This window comes from Taudactylus pleione, unplaced genomic scaffold (genome assembly GCF_031769625.1).
Source record: "Taudactylus pleione unplaced genomic scaffold, aTauple2 ptg000055l, whole genome shotgun sequence".
Classification (NCBI taxonomy): domain Eukaryota; kingdom Metazoa; phylum Chordata; class Amphibia; order Anura; family Myobatrachidae; genus Taudactylus; species Taudactylus pleione.
In genome coordinates this window covers 15,499,334-15,516,171 of record NW_028284457.1, presented here as the reverse complement: position 1 = coordinate 15,516,171, position 16,838 = coordinate 15,499,334, and the positions used below count along the sequence as shown (strand labels likewise).

General features: G+C 41.9%; 1 protein-coding gene across 1 annotated transcript in view; it reads left to right on the top strand.

Annotated features, from left to right (window-relative positions):
* The window catches only part of LOC148535195 (general vesicular transport factor p115-like), a gene marked incomplete at its 5' end in the record, with an annotated part of 36,659 nt that extends 21,001 nt beyond the window's left edge, over positions 1 to 15,658 (top strand). The window contains 6 exons of the mRNA XM_088464460.1: positions 4,887 to 5,047; positions 6,576 to 6,647; positions 8,347 to 8,439; positions 9,166 to 9,270; positions 11,602 to 11,817; positions 14,740 to 15,658. Of these exons, the coding sequence (XP_088320586.1) occupies positions 4,887 to 5,047; positions 6,576 to 6,647; positions 8,347 to 8,439; positions 9,166 to 9,270; positions 11,602 to 11,817; positions 14,740 to 14,820 (728 nt within the window). The remainder of the gene's footprint in view (positions 1 to 4,886; positions 5,048 to 6,575; positions 6,648 to 8,346; positions 8,440 to 9,165; positions 9,271 to 11,601; positions 11,818 to 14,739) is intronic.
* Positions 15,659 to 16,838: the final 1,180 nt, after the last annotated feature.

The following is a 16,838-nucleotide window of genomic DNA, read 5'->3' as shown; positions in this document are numbered from 1 at the left end:
GTTGGTATACCAAAGAGTCTTGTGAGGGATGTGCGCGAGAAGATTAGCATCTGCTAGTGTAGAGAATGTAATCTTTGTGTTATTGCTAAATAAAGGTATGTACCAAATAAAAACATCAAAAGGCTTATCTGTAGATCTTTGGGCCCTCCTTTTCTGGTAACTTTTGGCTGAAACCAAACTTCTCCTGTGACATATCTGCAAGAGATAGATCTTTCAGGTGTGTACCCACTTTAAGACTATCTGCAGATCGAGTGATCTGGAGATATATCTACAGATGATGGTCGTTCATACACACTGAACGGCCATCATCTGCTTGTGCCCTCGGGTCCCGACGGCGGGGGAGCAAGACCAGGTGGGCGGGTCGGGGGCGTGTCCCGCCTCCCTCCCCGCGGCTGCCGCTGTGTGTGTACAAGGCTTTCTGCTGACAACCCGTACACACCTGCCGAAGGACAGATATGTCTGCAGACATATCTGTCCATCGGCTGTGCAGCACAGCCAATGCGATATGTCGGTGAACGACGACGTTCACCGACATATCGCGGGTACACTCTGGCCGACGGGCAGCAGATATATTGGCCGATCAATTGATTGGCCAATGTATCTGTCAGTGTGTACCCACCATTAGCAGTGCTCAGAGCACAGAAAGTTCAAAAATTAGGAAGAGAAGCTAATATATTAAGGATAGATGAAGATGCCAGTTGCTGAGCTGTACCCCTCCTCCAGATACAGGTAGCCTAGTCTTTATTCATTTTTGCAACATAGAGATAAAGAACAAAGAACCGATAAACAGAAAAAGACAAAACACTGCATGTGCCGACCAAGTACGTAATAAAGAGCAGGAGATACATCGAACCTGGGAAGTTAGCAGAAATGTACAGGCCCAACTAATACAATGAGTACAGTAAATATGAATATAAGGCATAAGAAACTGACAAAACAAAGAGAAAATAAAATACAGCTATGGAGGAATCCTTTGAGCCAGACCCCTTTGGAAACCCAACGGGGACTGAGACCACCTATCCCACATTTTATGAAATGTCTGTAAAGTATTCCTACTAGTATACACATAACGCTCATGATTTATGGTATCATTAACAAGCGCCCGCCATTAATAAATATCCGGGGACGTGGAGCACCATGATCTGGGAATAAGAACCGTAGCAAGGGTGAATAAGCACATTGGATATCCATAAATAGTGATGTTGAAACAACTCTTCAATCTAACATAAATGGGCATATCCTGGCTTCTGCAGGCAGCAATGCTGGGACAGTAGATCTAATATCAGACCAAACCTTAAGCCAAAAGTCTTGAATCTTAGGGCAGGCCTAAAGCAAATGGCAAAAGTCACACCACAGAACCTGGGATTTAGGACAAATGGTGGAAGTACTAGGACCTATCGTGACAGCAGTATCTATGAAAAATAAATTAATGAATCTGTTGAAGTAGACCACATGGGGAAGTGTACCGGAGAGAACCCAGGATCTGAGCCCATTGGTCCTCCTGGGCAAGGGCATCCGGCAAATAATGGGAATTAAGGTCACAATACAGATACTAAATCACCTTTGTAAGGGGCAACCTAAGAAGTGTAGTCTTAAGAAGGGAAGGGGACACAAGGAGAGGGCTAGTACCGAACTGGGATGCACAATGTGGCATAGGTGGTGACCTCTATAGAAGGTGGGGCTAGGAAGACCAAACTCTCCAACCCTAATTGCTCAGAAGAATTTCAAACACCATTTCGAAACATGGCCAATTTTAATGATATAAGACATTCAATAGTTCTCCGAACCTAGAGTGCCCAGCTTGGAAAAATCGCCATTCAACCAGAGGACAACATCAGGATTCAGACAATTTCCTCCAAATAAATTGAAAGCAAATCGCCAAACCAGTAAGGCCTGATGCAGTAAAGGCATTTAGAGAGCAATCCCTGTAAAGGAGACCCCATCCTCTCATCATGGAACCCCACCAAGGTCAAATCAGAATAATCGCTAAACCAAAGAACTAAAGGCTCTAATTGAAAGGCCATATAGTAAAGTTTCAAATTAGGAATGGTGAGGCCCCCAGGGGATTTAAATGTACACCAAGAAGGTAATGCAGTCTTTAGGTCTCCTATTCTCCTATATAATGGAAAAAAAGGATAGACTCCATAACAGAGAACATTTTCCTAGGAATACAAATAGGAGAGTGCTAAAAATATATAAATATTTACGCTAAATACACATTTTAAACAAGTTAATATGACCTGTAATAGTGAGTGTAAGTTTTTTCCAAACCTATGTATTTTGTTTAAAAGAAGCCGTAATAGGCATAATATTATGGACCCACGAACGACGAAGAGGGAAAATATTACACTTAGACCAAAATGTGAACAAGTAAGAAAGTAAAAACTCTTAAGGAATACATAGCAGCCCGAGGGGTCAATTTGAACAGTATCAAGTCGAAAATTACAATGATTGTTGAACAAAAAAACATGCAGGAAAATGGCCAAGCAAAATACAGTACCTATAATAAAAATAATGACAAACAAACCAACAACCTGTCCTGAATAACCCTTAGAACTAAGGTATACCTAATCCTAAAAACTAAACTAAAACCTACATGAACAGAGGACCGTCATTAGACCAGAACAACGCAGCAGCAAAACAACCCGCAGTGCTATTGTGTCACCCAGAAATGTCAGCAGTAACAGACAAATGTAACCTTAAACGAGAAGGGCAACTAAACTTAAGTTATTACTAGCCATGCCCTCCTATACTAATTGAGGTGGTGATCCCTAAATAAATGGAAAGTTCCCAAATAACATTGCACAGAAAAAATAACACTGCATAATATGGAATAATAATACGAAATAAAATATTGTATAACAAAGTAATTGGGAAAAACAGTTGAGACACATAAAGTCAATAAAAGACTCACCAGTCCCCTATCCTGGAACCAGGAAAAAGATAAAGTCCATCAATAGTTAATAAGCAGAGGGCTTCGGGCGCCTCTCCAACCATGCCTCAGCCTTGCCTGGAGTATTGAAGAAATGGGTAGTCCCATCCGAAGCCTGCCTTACCCCCCACCCCTCTCCCCCCAGAGATGTGTTGGGAAAAGCATGGAGTGCTGAAATCGTGAAACTTTTTTAAACAGAAGTAAAGACAGGATAAATAAACCAACAGCGAGTGATTGCCAACTTGAAGGGACCATGAAGCTGAACCCTGCATTGGGGAGGTGAGTTCCTCAGTAGTGTATATGCAGTGTTCAGCCTCCCCAAATCTTTCTCTCATTTTCTGGAGATCATGCAGAATCAAAGAAGCTACTTGAACCTCGCCAATTTTGCAAGTGATCCTCTATTAAGAAGCTGTAATGGCTTGAAGGATGTGGGTGAGGTAGGGAGAGGGATCACTCGCAGGGCCAGATGGAGAGTGGCTGAGCCAGAGGGAGGCTTTCAGCCGAGGGAGCAGGAGTACAGGAAAGCGTTTCAATTTAGAAACCGCCCCAGAAACATGGCCCTACTTTCCCATATTATACAATATCATGTCACTGGAAACAGACAATACAAGTAATTGCACAAGATCATGCAGCAACAGGGAAGGTGTATCAAGAAACTCCAACCTGTAGGACACAGAAGCACTGCATAGAGAGTCAGAGTCCAGAAGGAGACTGGACAGGGAGAAGGAGTGGGTGTCAGGTGGCACATAATATCAGGACCCAGCCAGCAGATCCAAGATGGCAGCTGCAGCCAGCATTAGAGAACACCAAAAGTCACTGGAATATCCAAGAGGCTTCACACAGAAGTGGCAGCCATAGACCGTTCCACAGAAGGTGACTTTGAACCAGCAGAGCCAGGAAAACCAGCACCACATAGCCAGCAGCTGTGTGGAAGAAAGGGGTGGACAGCCGCTCAGACAGTCCACCCAGGCTGCAGGAGTCCGCTGCACTCCAGGATCACAGCAGCAGCTAGGAGCAGTATCACTGGAGCCGCTCGGTAGAGATGCTGCAGACGGCAACAAGGAACAGGTGAGGGAACAGCCTGAGCCACCTGCAAGGAACCTCAGACCCGGTCTAAGGGGCAGCAGGAGGGGGTCTCCAATGGCCCTGGACCACACACATGCAGTGATCACCACGCAAACAGGATTGGCAGGAGAAGTGAATTACTTTTATAATCTTGTTACAATGGCACCTGTACAGGGGTGGAATATATTAGGCAACAAGTGAACACTAAGTTCTTGAAGTTGATGTGTTGGAAGCTGAAAAATGGGCAAACGTAAGGAACTGAGTGACTCTGACAAGGGCCAAATTGTGCTGACTAGCCTAATGGGTCAGATCATCTCCAAAACAGCAGGTCGTGTGGGATGTTCCTGGTACCTACCAAAAGTGAAATGGTGGTAGGGTCATGGGTGCTCAAGGCGCTCTGATATGCATGGGGAGTGAAGGCTAGCCCATCTGCTGCTAACCTGCAGAAGAGCTAGGGTAGCACAGAGTGCTGAGATTGCCAGTTAAAGCTGGCTATGATAGAAAGGGGTCAGAACACACAGTGCATAGCAGCTTGCTCCATATGGGGCTTCATAGCATAAGAATACCTAGCACAATTCCATTAGTTTTCTGATACCGTGCGCATCAGTCGCAGGTGCACTTTGTACACACTGTGTGACCAATGCACTGAGAGACTATTCAGCAGCTTAGGCACATGTACAGTAGCAAAATAATCACTGAACTCCATGAACATTGGTATTGCGTGTGACTCAGCATCAGTCACTTAATGTTTGATTTTGGAAAACTTACAATATGCTGCCACTTATCCCATCCTTCCTGTCCTTTACTCTGCTGTTGTTACACTGAGCCATGTTATACATGGAAGCTATAATGCAATTTCAGACACTATCTTCTGTGTGCATTATAATAGGAAAAGATAGCCAGCATCACAACGCTCATAACAATGCACAGATGAATGGGTTCCAGTCTGAAGAGGTCAGTCGGTTAAAAGAAGAAATAGAAGAAATGAGAAAACAACATGAATTGCTACAAGGAGAGCTTTTAGAGAAGAATGTACTTGTAGAAAGCTTGGTAAGAGTCATAGTACTGTTGATTCTATGGTGTAGAATATTCTTCCCTATTTATTATGTAGTAATTAGCAGAACTGTACATAGACGTTTTCTGACACCGCTTCACAGCCTAGGTGAGCTTGCAATCTAATTTTGATGCTTGGGAGACAAAGTGATATTGTTAAAGTTATCATTGTAAGTCACAAGGTTCTCGCATAGAGATTCCAAACTGTTCTATCGCAGAGGTTTCCGAACTCCATCTGGCCAAACATATCGGAAGGGCAATTGGTAAGTGTGCTTACCAAATCGGTCGCTCAGTAAACGGGGCCGGCCGGCCCCTGGGTCACTAAAGTGTGTACCCAGCATTACAGTCTTTAGAATATATGTATGGAGACAATGGGACAAGAGGGCGTAGACTGCAGGGACTGGTGGAGGTTGTAGTACACTATAGAATGTAATAATGAGTTTTAAGGACATGCTTGGAGGCTGAGTGGCTGAATGAAAGTCTAATGGATGAGAACGGGCATTTCAGAAGATCCTGAATGGGAAGTGGTGATCAGTTAGAGGTGAGGCAGCATTCATTAGCAGAGGGAGGGAGGGACGGTGTCAGGAAATTAGGCGGATTTGTTTGTTTCACATCAATGGTATGACCCATTTTTCTCCCTGTTTGACAAATAAATTTGGTAATTATCTGACTTGTTATATCTGGTTGAAACGTGAACACTATTAGGCAATGGGGGAGATGTATCAAACCATCGAGAGAGATAAAGCCGATGAGTTGCCCATAGCAACCATTCCGGTTCTAAGTGTCATTTATCTAGCACAGTCTATAAAATGACAGAAGCTGAGTGGTTACTATGGACAACTGCTACACTTTACCTCTCTTGAAGGTTTAGTAAATCTCCCTCTGTTTAGTCATGTTTCTACCACACATATGGCTGCAGTCATGCATGAAGTCACCTTACTGCCGATATATGTGGCCAAACACCACACATATAAGCGGTCAGGTGCTTGAGGCTTAGCGACAGGTGTGTGACCACCTTAAGCAAAGTTCTGTGAATATAAGAAGGAGGATACCTTCATGTAAAGCTAAATTAATAAGTACTCTTAAAAGACAATATCAACTTTACTCGTTTATCCAGTCTGTGGGATACTGATATACTGTGGGGTGTAGAAGGCACTGTCTTGGAATAGGCACTGTTACCATCTAAACTTGTTTGCTGTTGTCTCCTCACTCTCTACACCACTCCACCATCTTGGACAGTGCCCTCTATACCCTAAGGCAGGGATTCCCAACCACGGTCCTCAAGGCACACTAACAGTCCAGATTTTAAGGATAGCCATACTTGAGCACAGGTGACTTAACTAGTACCTCAGTTATTTTGATTTAACCATCTGTGCTTAAGCATGGATATCACTTCAACCTGGACTGTTAGTGTGCCTTGAGGAACGAGGTTGGGAATCACTGCCATAAGGTGTATCAGTGTTCCCCAGATGGATTCAGAGAAATTTATTTAGTGGTAATTTCCAAATATTTTTTGTTATTTCAGAAGCACAGTTCAACAGGTGGTCAGACGGAGCAAATGACTGGAATTTCTGAGCAAGCTGCAGAGCTGCATAAGGTATTGTTTCCTTTGTCATCCCTACATTGCCTTAATACCTATATATGATATGTTTTGATGCAGATATAACATTAAGTCATATTTATGATGTATTTCTTTGAAAATGACAAATTTGGAAGCAACATTTCAGTATAAAATTAGTTCATGTGCTGAATATATATGTAGTTCTTTGATATTTTCCTAAAATAGGGACATGCCAAATTTTTGTTCTGTTTCAATATGTCCATATATGATTAACAAAAGCCTCCTATCCCTTATGCAGGTAATGAGATTGAAGGATTGACCCCCTCCGTAACCTCCATTAAAGGATTGAAACTATTTTTCTCATTTACCTAATTTGCAGATATATTGACCGATCAGTGTGTGCCAGCGATATGTCTGTGAATGACATCAGTCACAGACATATCGCATAGGCTGTGTTGCACAGCCGATGCCCAATATATCTGCAGATTTGTACCGGAGGTCAGCCGACTGCCCATACACTTGCAGTGGAGACCAAGTTCCACACCATATAATCATGTTATGACACTCCTTCTATGGTCATTTGTTTTTTTAATGCATTAATACTGTAGTAACATCTCATAAACAAACCCTTATCTGATATTTCTGATAAGCTCCTAAAGCTTTTCAATAGGCTTTCCCAATCTATTGGTCGTTAATCCTTTTCTTGCACCCATTATGGCTATACACTAATTCAGTTTTATTTTACTTAGATTTAAGCACTTTATTGTATTCAGTCTTCAGCTTCTGTTAAATTTTGATGTCCTCAGTTTTTAAGTGGGCAGAGGGAGAACTGCCTTTTAGCCAATCAGATCATCGCTATGTTGTACATGCAGATATTGTGGTAGACTTGTCCAATTGTGTTGTTGTGTTAGGGAAGACTAGGCTGCATTGACAGGGGATCATGATGTTTAGCAATATCACTTAGCCACCGTCAATAGGACCAATTAAATTCTGTATGGTGGCTGCAATGTACCATTCCAGAATGGAACATCACAACACCATCGACATCACAAGTTTTTCCTCGCACTCCACATGAGATGTACTGTCTACTGTAACAAGCATATATGTGATCGCTGGACACATTATGGAGAAATAAAGCAGCACCAATGAGTTTGTTTATGGCAGGAGCAAGTGTTCTGGGAAGATTGCAGTTATTCATTACCATCTTATTGGTGATGCCAATTTAGAGAGAGGATACTCATGTATCAGGCAGTCTAACAGTGAAATATAGTACAGGTTGAGTCTCCCATATCCAAAATGCTTGGGACCAGGGGTATTTTGGATATCGGAATATTCCGTATTTTGGAATAATTGCATACCATATTGACATGTCTTAGGAAAAGGGCCCAAATCTAAACACAGAATACATTTATGATTTATATACACCTTATACACACATCCTGCAGGTAATTTTATGCAATATTTTCAATAATTTGGTGGCATAAACAAAGTTTGTGTACATATATGAAATTCATGTATGTGTCATATACACCTTATACACACAGCCTATAGGTCATTTTATACTTTATTTTTAATAATTTTGTGCCTTAAACAAAGTTTGTGTACATTAAAACATCAAAAATCAAAGTTTTCACTATCTCAGTCATGCCAAAAATATTCCGTATTTCGGAATATTTGGATATGGGAGACTCAACCTGTATCTTCATAATGATTTGTGCTTCTTTTTTAATCACAGGATATGGAAACCCTAAGATCCCAGCTACATGTTCAGTCCACAGAGATCAACAGACTACAATCAGAAAGAATGGAGCTTCTTGAAAAATTAGAGGTCAGTGTATGTTGTCATGTATCTGTCAGGTGTGGTATGTTAGGTCGACAGTTACGCCGACATGGTGAAAATATCGACATGCTTAGCATGTCAACGGTGACCATGTCAGCATTCACCATGTTTAAACGGATGACGTATTGGCACGATAGAATGTTGACCAGCGATCACTTACCTGATCCCGATGGCTGCAGCTGCTCCAGGGTGGCATCCGTGTCCCAGAGGTCATGTGACTGTCACTTCAGGCGCAGACATTTAACGAAGAGGCAGTTTGGGTGAGTATTTTCTGTCTACCCCTCCCCCTAGTGCCTAACCCTCTCTGTGGTGCCTAAATATACCCATCAACATTATGTTTCACATGGCAACATTTCAGATGTCGACAATGTGAACATGTCAACATTCTGTGGATGTCGACATGGCGCCTGTGACATGTTGCACCATGTCGACATAACTATCAACAATGTGACTGGATCCCATATCCAGCCACAGTGGTGATGTTTCTGTACAATGCATCTACCAGCATAAATACGTTTGTTTTGTTATTGTGACAAAAATGAGAGCAAGTCAGATAAGGAATGCATGTGTAAGCGTGAACACCGAAAGGGTACATTTTGGATGAGTCTATCAAATGAAAACAAAATCGTATTGGTTACGTCTTAGTCCATCTTTCTTTGTTTAGTCACATTCACTGTGATAGAACGCACTGTGTATTCTTTCTCCACCTCACAGGTTCCAGTAGCAACGTCATGTGATAATACAGTACTAGCTGCTTCCAAAGATAAGGCCTATGAAGAGAAGGTGACAAGCTTGCTGCTTGAGCATAGCTCTTTACAGGTTTGTCTGGTTTTACTAATTGCATTTTTAAGCCAATAATGATCTTAGCACAGCAATAACTCTTTAATTACATCTTGTTTTACAACCCATGCCTTTGAGAAAAAAAAAAGCACATACACAATAAAAATGTGTACAGATGTTTCCTTGCTCATCTAGCCTCAACTTGCCCCAAATCGCCCGCCATGCTGCGTGATATGCCTGGTGTGAGTGAGTCACCTGGTCCTGTGCGATTGAGTCTGTAAATGGCACTTGGCATGGAAAAAAAAAGCTGTGGCTGCTGCATCGTAGAATGTTGCATGCAGATTGATAGACTAAATCACACACATATATACAAGTGACACATAAAATTAATCAGCACAGTCTCCTGGAGTGTCCTAGTCACATCATATTGCGACTTATGCTGGCCATACACTAGTGCAGTTTCGGGCCGATTGCCCGATTTTAAATCGTATCGTATGATCAGATGTGCAGCCCATATTATCTATCGTAATCGTATGCAGATCGTGCCGTGTATTTGTGCATGCGATGCATCGTGCGTCCAACTGGCGTCAATTTAGTGACACTTTGAAGAATGGTGATTAGTTTTCAGCAGGCACACAATCAATCGTATCGTGAGATTGTATGTACATCGTGTGTCCAAAGTGCGGTCAGGACTGCCAGGGAGCTGCCGGGGAGTTCAAGAGAAATCGTAAGATGAAACTTATCTTATGCTGGTCGTACTAGTGTATGGCCAGCATTAGACACCCGGCGCTAGCAGAGTCTCACTGGACCAGGCGGCGTGTTGGGAGGGGCTGTTTGGCGTGACTGCAGCAAAGACGAATGAGGACACATCTGTACCATACCTACTAGGATAGGCATGTCGAACTCAAAGTACCAACCGGGACGAATATTCAAGGTCTAAAGCTGCATACACACGGTACGATCTGTACCACCAACGACTTGAAAGATATATTTCAGTGAAGTCATCCTGCTACATCTCTGAACAGGCAAAGTTGACGATATCGTCCAGATTTGCCTACATGTACGAACGATCATAGATATCGTTATTGTTCATGTGGGATCGCGCATCGTTGGTCGTTCACTGCATAAAAATGAACGATATATCGTTGAATGATATCGTTATCATTCATATTGTGCCATGATATTGTATCGTGTGTACGCACCTTTATATGCAATTGTGAAAGGTTTATTATAACCAATGCATTGCCCCCTGTATTAGAGCCACTTATGCAATGCTCCCTGTAATAGAGCCCCTTATGCAGTGCCCCCTGTAATGCCCCTAATAGTGCCCCTTATGCAGTGCCCCAGTAATGCTCCCAGTAGTGCCCCTTATGCAGTGCCCCCAGTAATGCCCCTAGTAGTGCCCCTTATGCATTGCCCTCTCCGAGTGTAGAACAGGCCCCACTCCCCTGTGCAGTACTTATCTCTCTTCACACTGGCCGCTGGGCACCGCTCCAGTACACGCCGTCTGCGCTCTCACTTAGATGCTGCTGCTGACTGGATCTAATCAGATCCAACAGGCTCCTCTTATCGCTGGGGACGTCATGCAGTGCCCGGGTGATGTCATCACTGGGAACACTGGCCTCTGAAGCGATCAGAGACTTCTTTAGTCTCTGATCACTTCAGAGACCAGCGTTCCCAGTTTTAAATACAAACACTGCCCGATCGCAGCAGGTTCTGGGCCGCATAATATATGTATTTGGACCCACACTGTCGGTCCGCATAAAATGTTTATTTGGGCCGCATGAGGCCTGCAGGGGCGCATGTTTGACATGCCTGTACTAGGACTTAAATAAATTAGACACACACTTTCAATTGGAGAACAATCCACCATGTTTGACTGTGAGGAACTCTGGCTGTTTAGAAAGGGTCTTTAAATTAGCTGTATAAAATGATATAAAATATACACAGCCAGCTATCTCCAGGACACTACTCACTTATTAAACTCTTCTAGATTGCACCATAATAGTACTATGGATGTGCTTAGCTCGCCCTTTCTCACCTTCCAAGGGGACCACTACAAACAACTTCATTCCCCATGATTTTGGCGACATAAATGCTTGCTAGTGGTGTGAGATGTTGTCAGAGACTTACAAAAACGGTATCCCCTTTTTTTCTGTCCATAGGCTAGTGTTGGAGGTATGGAAGGGAATAACGAGAACAGGACTGTGTGTAAATAAGTGTACTACCACTACTTGTTCTCTCTACTCAGAAATCACACTTAATAGGACAACATTATGGCCCAGTTTTAAATGTAGAAAATTGTTAATAACAGATGCACCAGGAAGACTACAGCATTTTGTTACCACCTTTTGTCTGTCTGTCTTGTAGGAAGAACTAAAAGCATTGTCTGAGGAGAAGTTCTCTTTAAAACAGGAGCTGGATTCAGCTCGTAGTACATCAGCTATTTTAACAGATGAGAAACTGAAGCTAGTGCAGGACCTGGCAGAGTCCAAGAAGGAACAAGATGATCTTTTGATACTTTTGGCTGATCAAGACCAGAAAATTTTCTTTCTGAGGAATAAACTGAAAGAACTTGGACAACAGGTAAGTCACAGATATTGAAGGTGTATCAGTAACCACTGAGCATGTGATGATAGAGGGCAAGTGCTAAGGACTGCTATAGTGATATAATACTCACTGATAAGGGACTTTTGTTATCTGCGGAAGCGCCTAACCTAATGCTAATACTCCAGCATAGAGAGCAATTTCTGTGCCTTGCTGCCTGAGCAATTCACGCAGACAATGATTTGCACAGCTTGGAAGGTACCACCCCTACATTATGCCGGCAGGCCATATCAGTGCTGGCCAGGAAGCACTGCATAGCTCCCGGCGTAGGTAAAATGACAGACGTGTCATTTAACCCCTTGCTGGGATTAGACAGTCGGGAAGCCGACGATCGGGATTCCGTCCGTCTGCTTGCCGACTGCTTCCCGATATATCGACCAGTGTGTACCCATTATAAGAGTTAATATTCCTAGGCATATGTGCAACAATTATATGAAAACAGTTTGGGGGACCAGCTTGTCGCCTAATGCCTCTCCTGGGAAATCTTTCGGTAATTAAACGTAATAATATGGGAAATTTCATATTTAACCAAATTGAAAAGATTTTTAATCATACTCCGCTTTATATAATTTGAAGTTTTAATTTGCTAAAATATAAAATAGCTTTAAAATAAAAGGGACACCAGCCCCTTTTCCCTATCCTCTTGGGTGTATCGAAGGCTGACCTAGTAGATATATTGTGTCCTCAGAAGTGATCCACCCTGCCTGGGATTAAAACAGGAAATTTTATTTGAAAAAAACAATAAATATATTTGGGTTTAAAAACATAGGGGTCAATCCAACTGAGTGCGAGTTGGGTCCTACAAGCCGTTTCCTTAGTGAGCTCGCACTGTGAATTTCATTTGCAATTCAATTCCAAAATGGGCATTCATTTTTCAGAGGAAATTTGCGTTTTTTGTGCTCAGCCCCTGAGCAGGTGAAAAGGTAGGAAAAATCTTAAAGGTACAAATGTCAGGAGCTCTGCAATTCAATTCTTCATGAATAATAATACGCTTGGAGCTCTTTATATAGCATATTTTGGTCAATAAAGTGTCAAACGTGTCAGTTTTCAGGGGTATAGCCTGGAGAGGAGAGTCTGGGCACCAAATAGCTAATTGAAAATGATAAAAATTAGATATGTCTAAATAACATATCATTGGGGGCGCTTATAAATTATTACATGAGCACACATATAATAAGAAAGTTTATTTTAAAATTACAACCATAAGACACAAAATAGCACTTTGCTAATTTTTACTAAAACTCAAAGAGCATCACAATACATATATACCATCACTCCACTAGAGATTTTAGAAAGTTGGAATCACTCCAAATATCAACAGATATCGAAATTGGCAAGCATAGTCACTTCTGTTTAGAGCAATATATTCACCCGCATGTAGGAGCTTGTAGTTATAAATAAGTTTTAAGGTCAGCTAGTCAGCAGTGATTAGGAATATTCATGTCCCAATGGAAATCCCCAGCTTTCTCCCAACAAATTAACTTTGAGGTAATGCTGGTCCGGTCTTTTCCTTGTTCTAGCTACAGCTTGTACTCAACGTGTATTGCAGATGACAGATGGTCTGCATCACTCGTTAAGTAATTCATTCAGGCTGTCGTTTGTAATCCCCGGGCAGTGATACTTTAATGAAATACTGTCTCCTCTGGTAATTTAAGCAGCACAGCTCCTGCTCGTTTGGGGGGTGTATAAAGAGTTCCAAGTTGGAATGAACTCCATAGTTGCATACCCCCGTGGATGGTATATCTGTAGTGGTGTCAATCCTTTACGCGTTTCTCCGTCTAAATAGCGTGACGAAGGTAAGGATTTACCTGGACGAGCCAGAGCCCCCTGTATTCACATAAATGTTTTCCGCTTTACCATTCGCCATGCTTACTTCTTGGCGAACCTTCCTACCCCTGCCATGGTGAAGGCCCATTTCATCCTGTCAGTGGGAACTTCTTGGGCAGCACGCTGTGGGGCTTCTGCTGAACAGCTCTGTAAGGCTTATGCATGGTCTTCTGCTCATACCTTCATCAGATTTTACACTTTTGATAGTTCAAGCATTCTGTGCTCACTGCAGCTCAGGAGTGTTCCCGCCCATAGGGGACAGCTTTGGAGCATCCCAGTGTCATCCCTGTGCCCCTAGTGGAGGAAGAAGAAAAGGAGACTTATGTCTTGTTAAGTCTTTTTCTTCTACTCCATAGGAGGCACAGGGCGCCCACCCTGACGCATCTGTCTGCCAGGGTGTGTTCCCTTGGTGACCACACCGGCTGTACGTTCCATAGCGTGTATGGTTCTGTATGTTTGCCTGCCTTTCTTCTCCTTCTCCGCTGCCTCGCTCCTGCCTTGGGATTGCAAACTAAACTGAGGCCCAGTGGCTGGGGGCGGGGTATAGATGAGAGGGAGCCTGGGCTTGTGGGTATTTTCAATTAACTATTTGGTGCACAGACTCTCCTCTCCTGGCTATACCCAGTGTCATCCCTGTGGAGTCGAAGAAAAAGACTTAATAGGTAAGACATAAGTCTTCTTTTCTTGCTATATATTCTGTATTGTCCTGCTATCTCAGTTGTCACTTTTTTGGGTTCCGGGATGGTTTCCCCACTTTTTCATGAGCTTCTCCCAGGTCACATTTTGCAGAAAAGTCGCGAACCTCCACAATTACAGCAAATTGCCATTTTACTGCTTTAGCTCTAATAACATTTTTGTCAGATTATATGCTTTTTTTGGAAAGGTTTAAAACATAGCACTGACAATTGTCAATATACAGTATGATTTCATGCAAGTTCATGGTGGTTGAGCTGTTGTCATATATCTGAATTGTATTGTGTTGCTATTTATTAAATAAAAAGTTAAACAAAAAATTAAATAATAACCATGAAAAGAGTGGAATTAGGGCTAATGTTACCTGTCCCTTTGCATCAGGTGGATGAAGAAGATGACTTGGAGTCTGGAGACGCAGAGGATGATCTGGATGATGAAGACAGCAGAGAGGATGATATATAGAGCTATTCATTGTGCAAAAAGCTATCCTGTTTTTTTTTGTTGTTTTTTTACAGAAAACAATCGGTAATTTAGTAATTTCCCTAATTCAGCCTGTAGGCTTTGTGACTGCAAATCAATGGGAGTTATGCAGGTTCTAGAGCTGTTGCCATAAATATTCTGTACAGTCAACAGGAGTATGGTTTGGTTTGGAAGTTTGGTCTTATGGCTCTGACAGTGTTATTTACGCACCTTATTCTCTGTGGTGCTCTCCTTATTCCTTGTGCAGTGAAAACATTGCTATGCAGTGTCAAACTATCCCCAGTGCTTGCGGTGCTGGTACATATAATTCTATCTGCTGAAATCTGCTGCTACAGCCACTTCAACACGAAATCAGGAAACGTTCAGAACTAACTCAGTGCTGAGATTGGAAAGTTTATGGAACAAGGGTGTTAAAATAAAGCTATACTGCGCCTTGTTATTTTAGAGTGTTTAATTATGAGTGTAGTAGGTCTAGTGCCTTCACGCCTAAAGCTGCGTTCCTCACCGTTCATATTGTGCTCTACTGCAAATGTGGAGGCATTATTCTGCTATATTCTCATTTTTCTTTTTTTTATTTGCGCCATATATACTTTTAAGTGGAGGGAGGGTTGCATTAAACAACATCGTTTAAAATGTTTTCAAACTTAGAACTTGCCATTGCCACTGGTTTACTGTACTGTTTAAGTGAGACAGAGTTATATAATTTATTGCCTTAAGACAGGCCATAGAAATGAAAGTACAGAATGACATTTTAAAGAGTGAAAAATATGAATTACATTAATTTCATGTTTTACAAATAAAATAATGCATTTACTTACCACCTTTTTGCCTTGCATATTTCTTTGTTTTATTTAAATGGTATTTTTTTCCATAAGTGCATATCTCATGAGACCTATGTACAGGCCTATTGTATTCAAGAGTTGTTTTAATATTGGTATAAAAGATGTGACCATCATAGAGCCAGTCTATTTATGGAGCCACCATACTACTGTATGTGGCAGCTATTTTCTCAGTTTTTTCTGATATGCTATAATGAAAACTGAGAGTGGCTGTGCAATATCGCCAGATGTGACCCAATCCCCACTGGTCCATCTGGTTGAGTTTTTAGTACATTTATTTTTATTAAATATTTAAACTTTTTTAATTTAATTTTATATAAAAGGGCTGGTGCTGTTCATGATGTGCGATGGTACAGAAAACCCGGCCACATAGATTGAAACATTTAATAAATTAAAAGGAGTCCTATTGCTTAAATAACTTTACAATTCCCAGCCCCATAGGTTTGCATTATGTAGACTGAAGGAGAAATGGTTGCATCAAAATCCAATATTTATTTATAGAACAATTATTTCATTCACTATCACCAAAGCTAGAAAGTTGCATGTAAAAGTCACTATATGCACAGACTGGTAAGATGCTGAGTTCTCTCAGCACTACTGCTTTCCTGTCCCCACTTGGGAACTGAAATTGATTTACTGACCCGTTGAGGCATGGACTCCACAAGACCTATAAAGGTGTACTGTGGTATCTGGCACCAAGACGTTCGCAGCAGATCCTTTAAATCCTGTAAGTTGCTAGGTGGGACCTCCATAACTAACTTATTTTTCCAGCACATCCCACAGATGCTTGATCGGATTGAGATCTGGGAAATTTGGAGACCAGGTCCAATTGTAAAGGGCAACGGAATATGCTTCACTATATAAGAAACTGTTGTTAAATAATAAAATAAATAAAAAACATCTTGAACTTTTTGTTATGTTTCTCAAACCATTTCTGAACACTTTTTGCTGTGTGGCAGGGTACATTATCCTACTGACAGAAACCACTGCCGTCAGGGAATACCATAACCTATGAAGGGCTATACTTGGTCTGCAACAATGTTTAGGTAGATGGTACGTGTCAAAGTAACATTGAATGGCAGGCAACATGTTTCCCAGCAGAAAAAAAAAGAGCAACACACTGCCTCCACTGGCTTGTCTTCTCATAGTGCATCCTTGTGC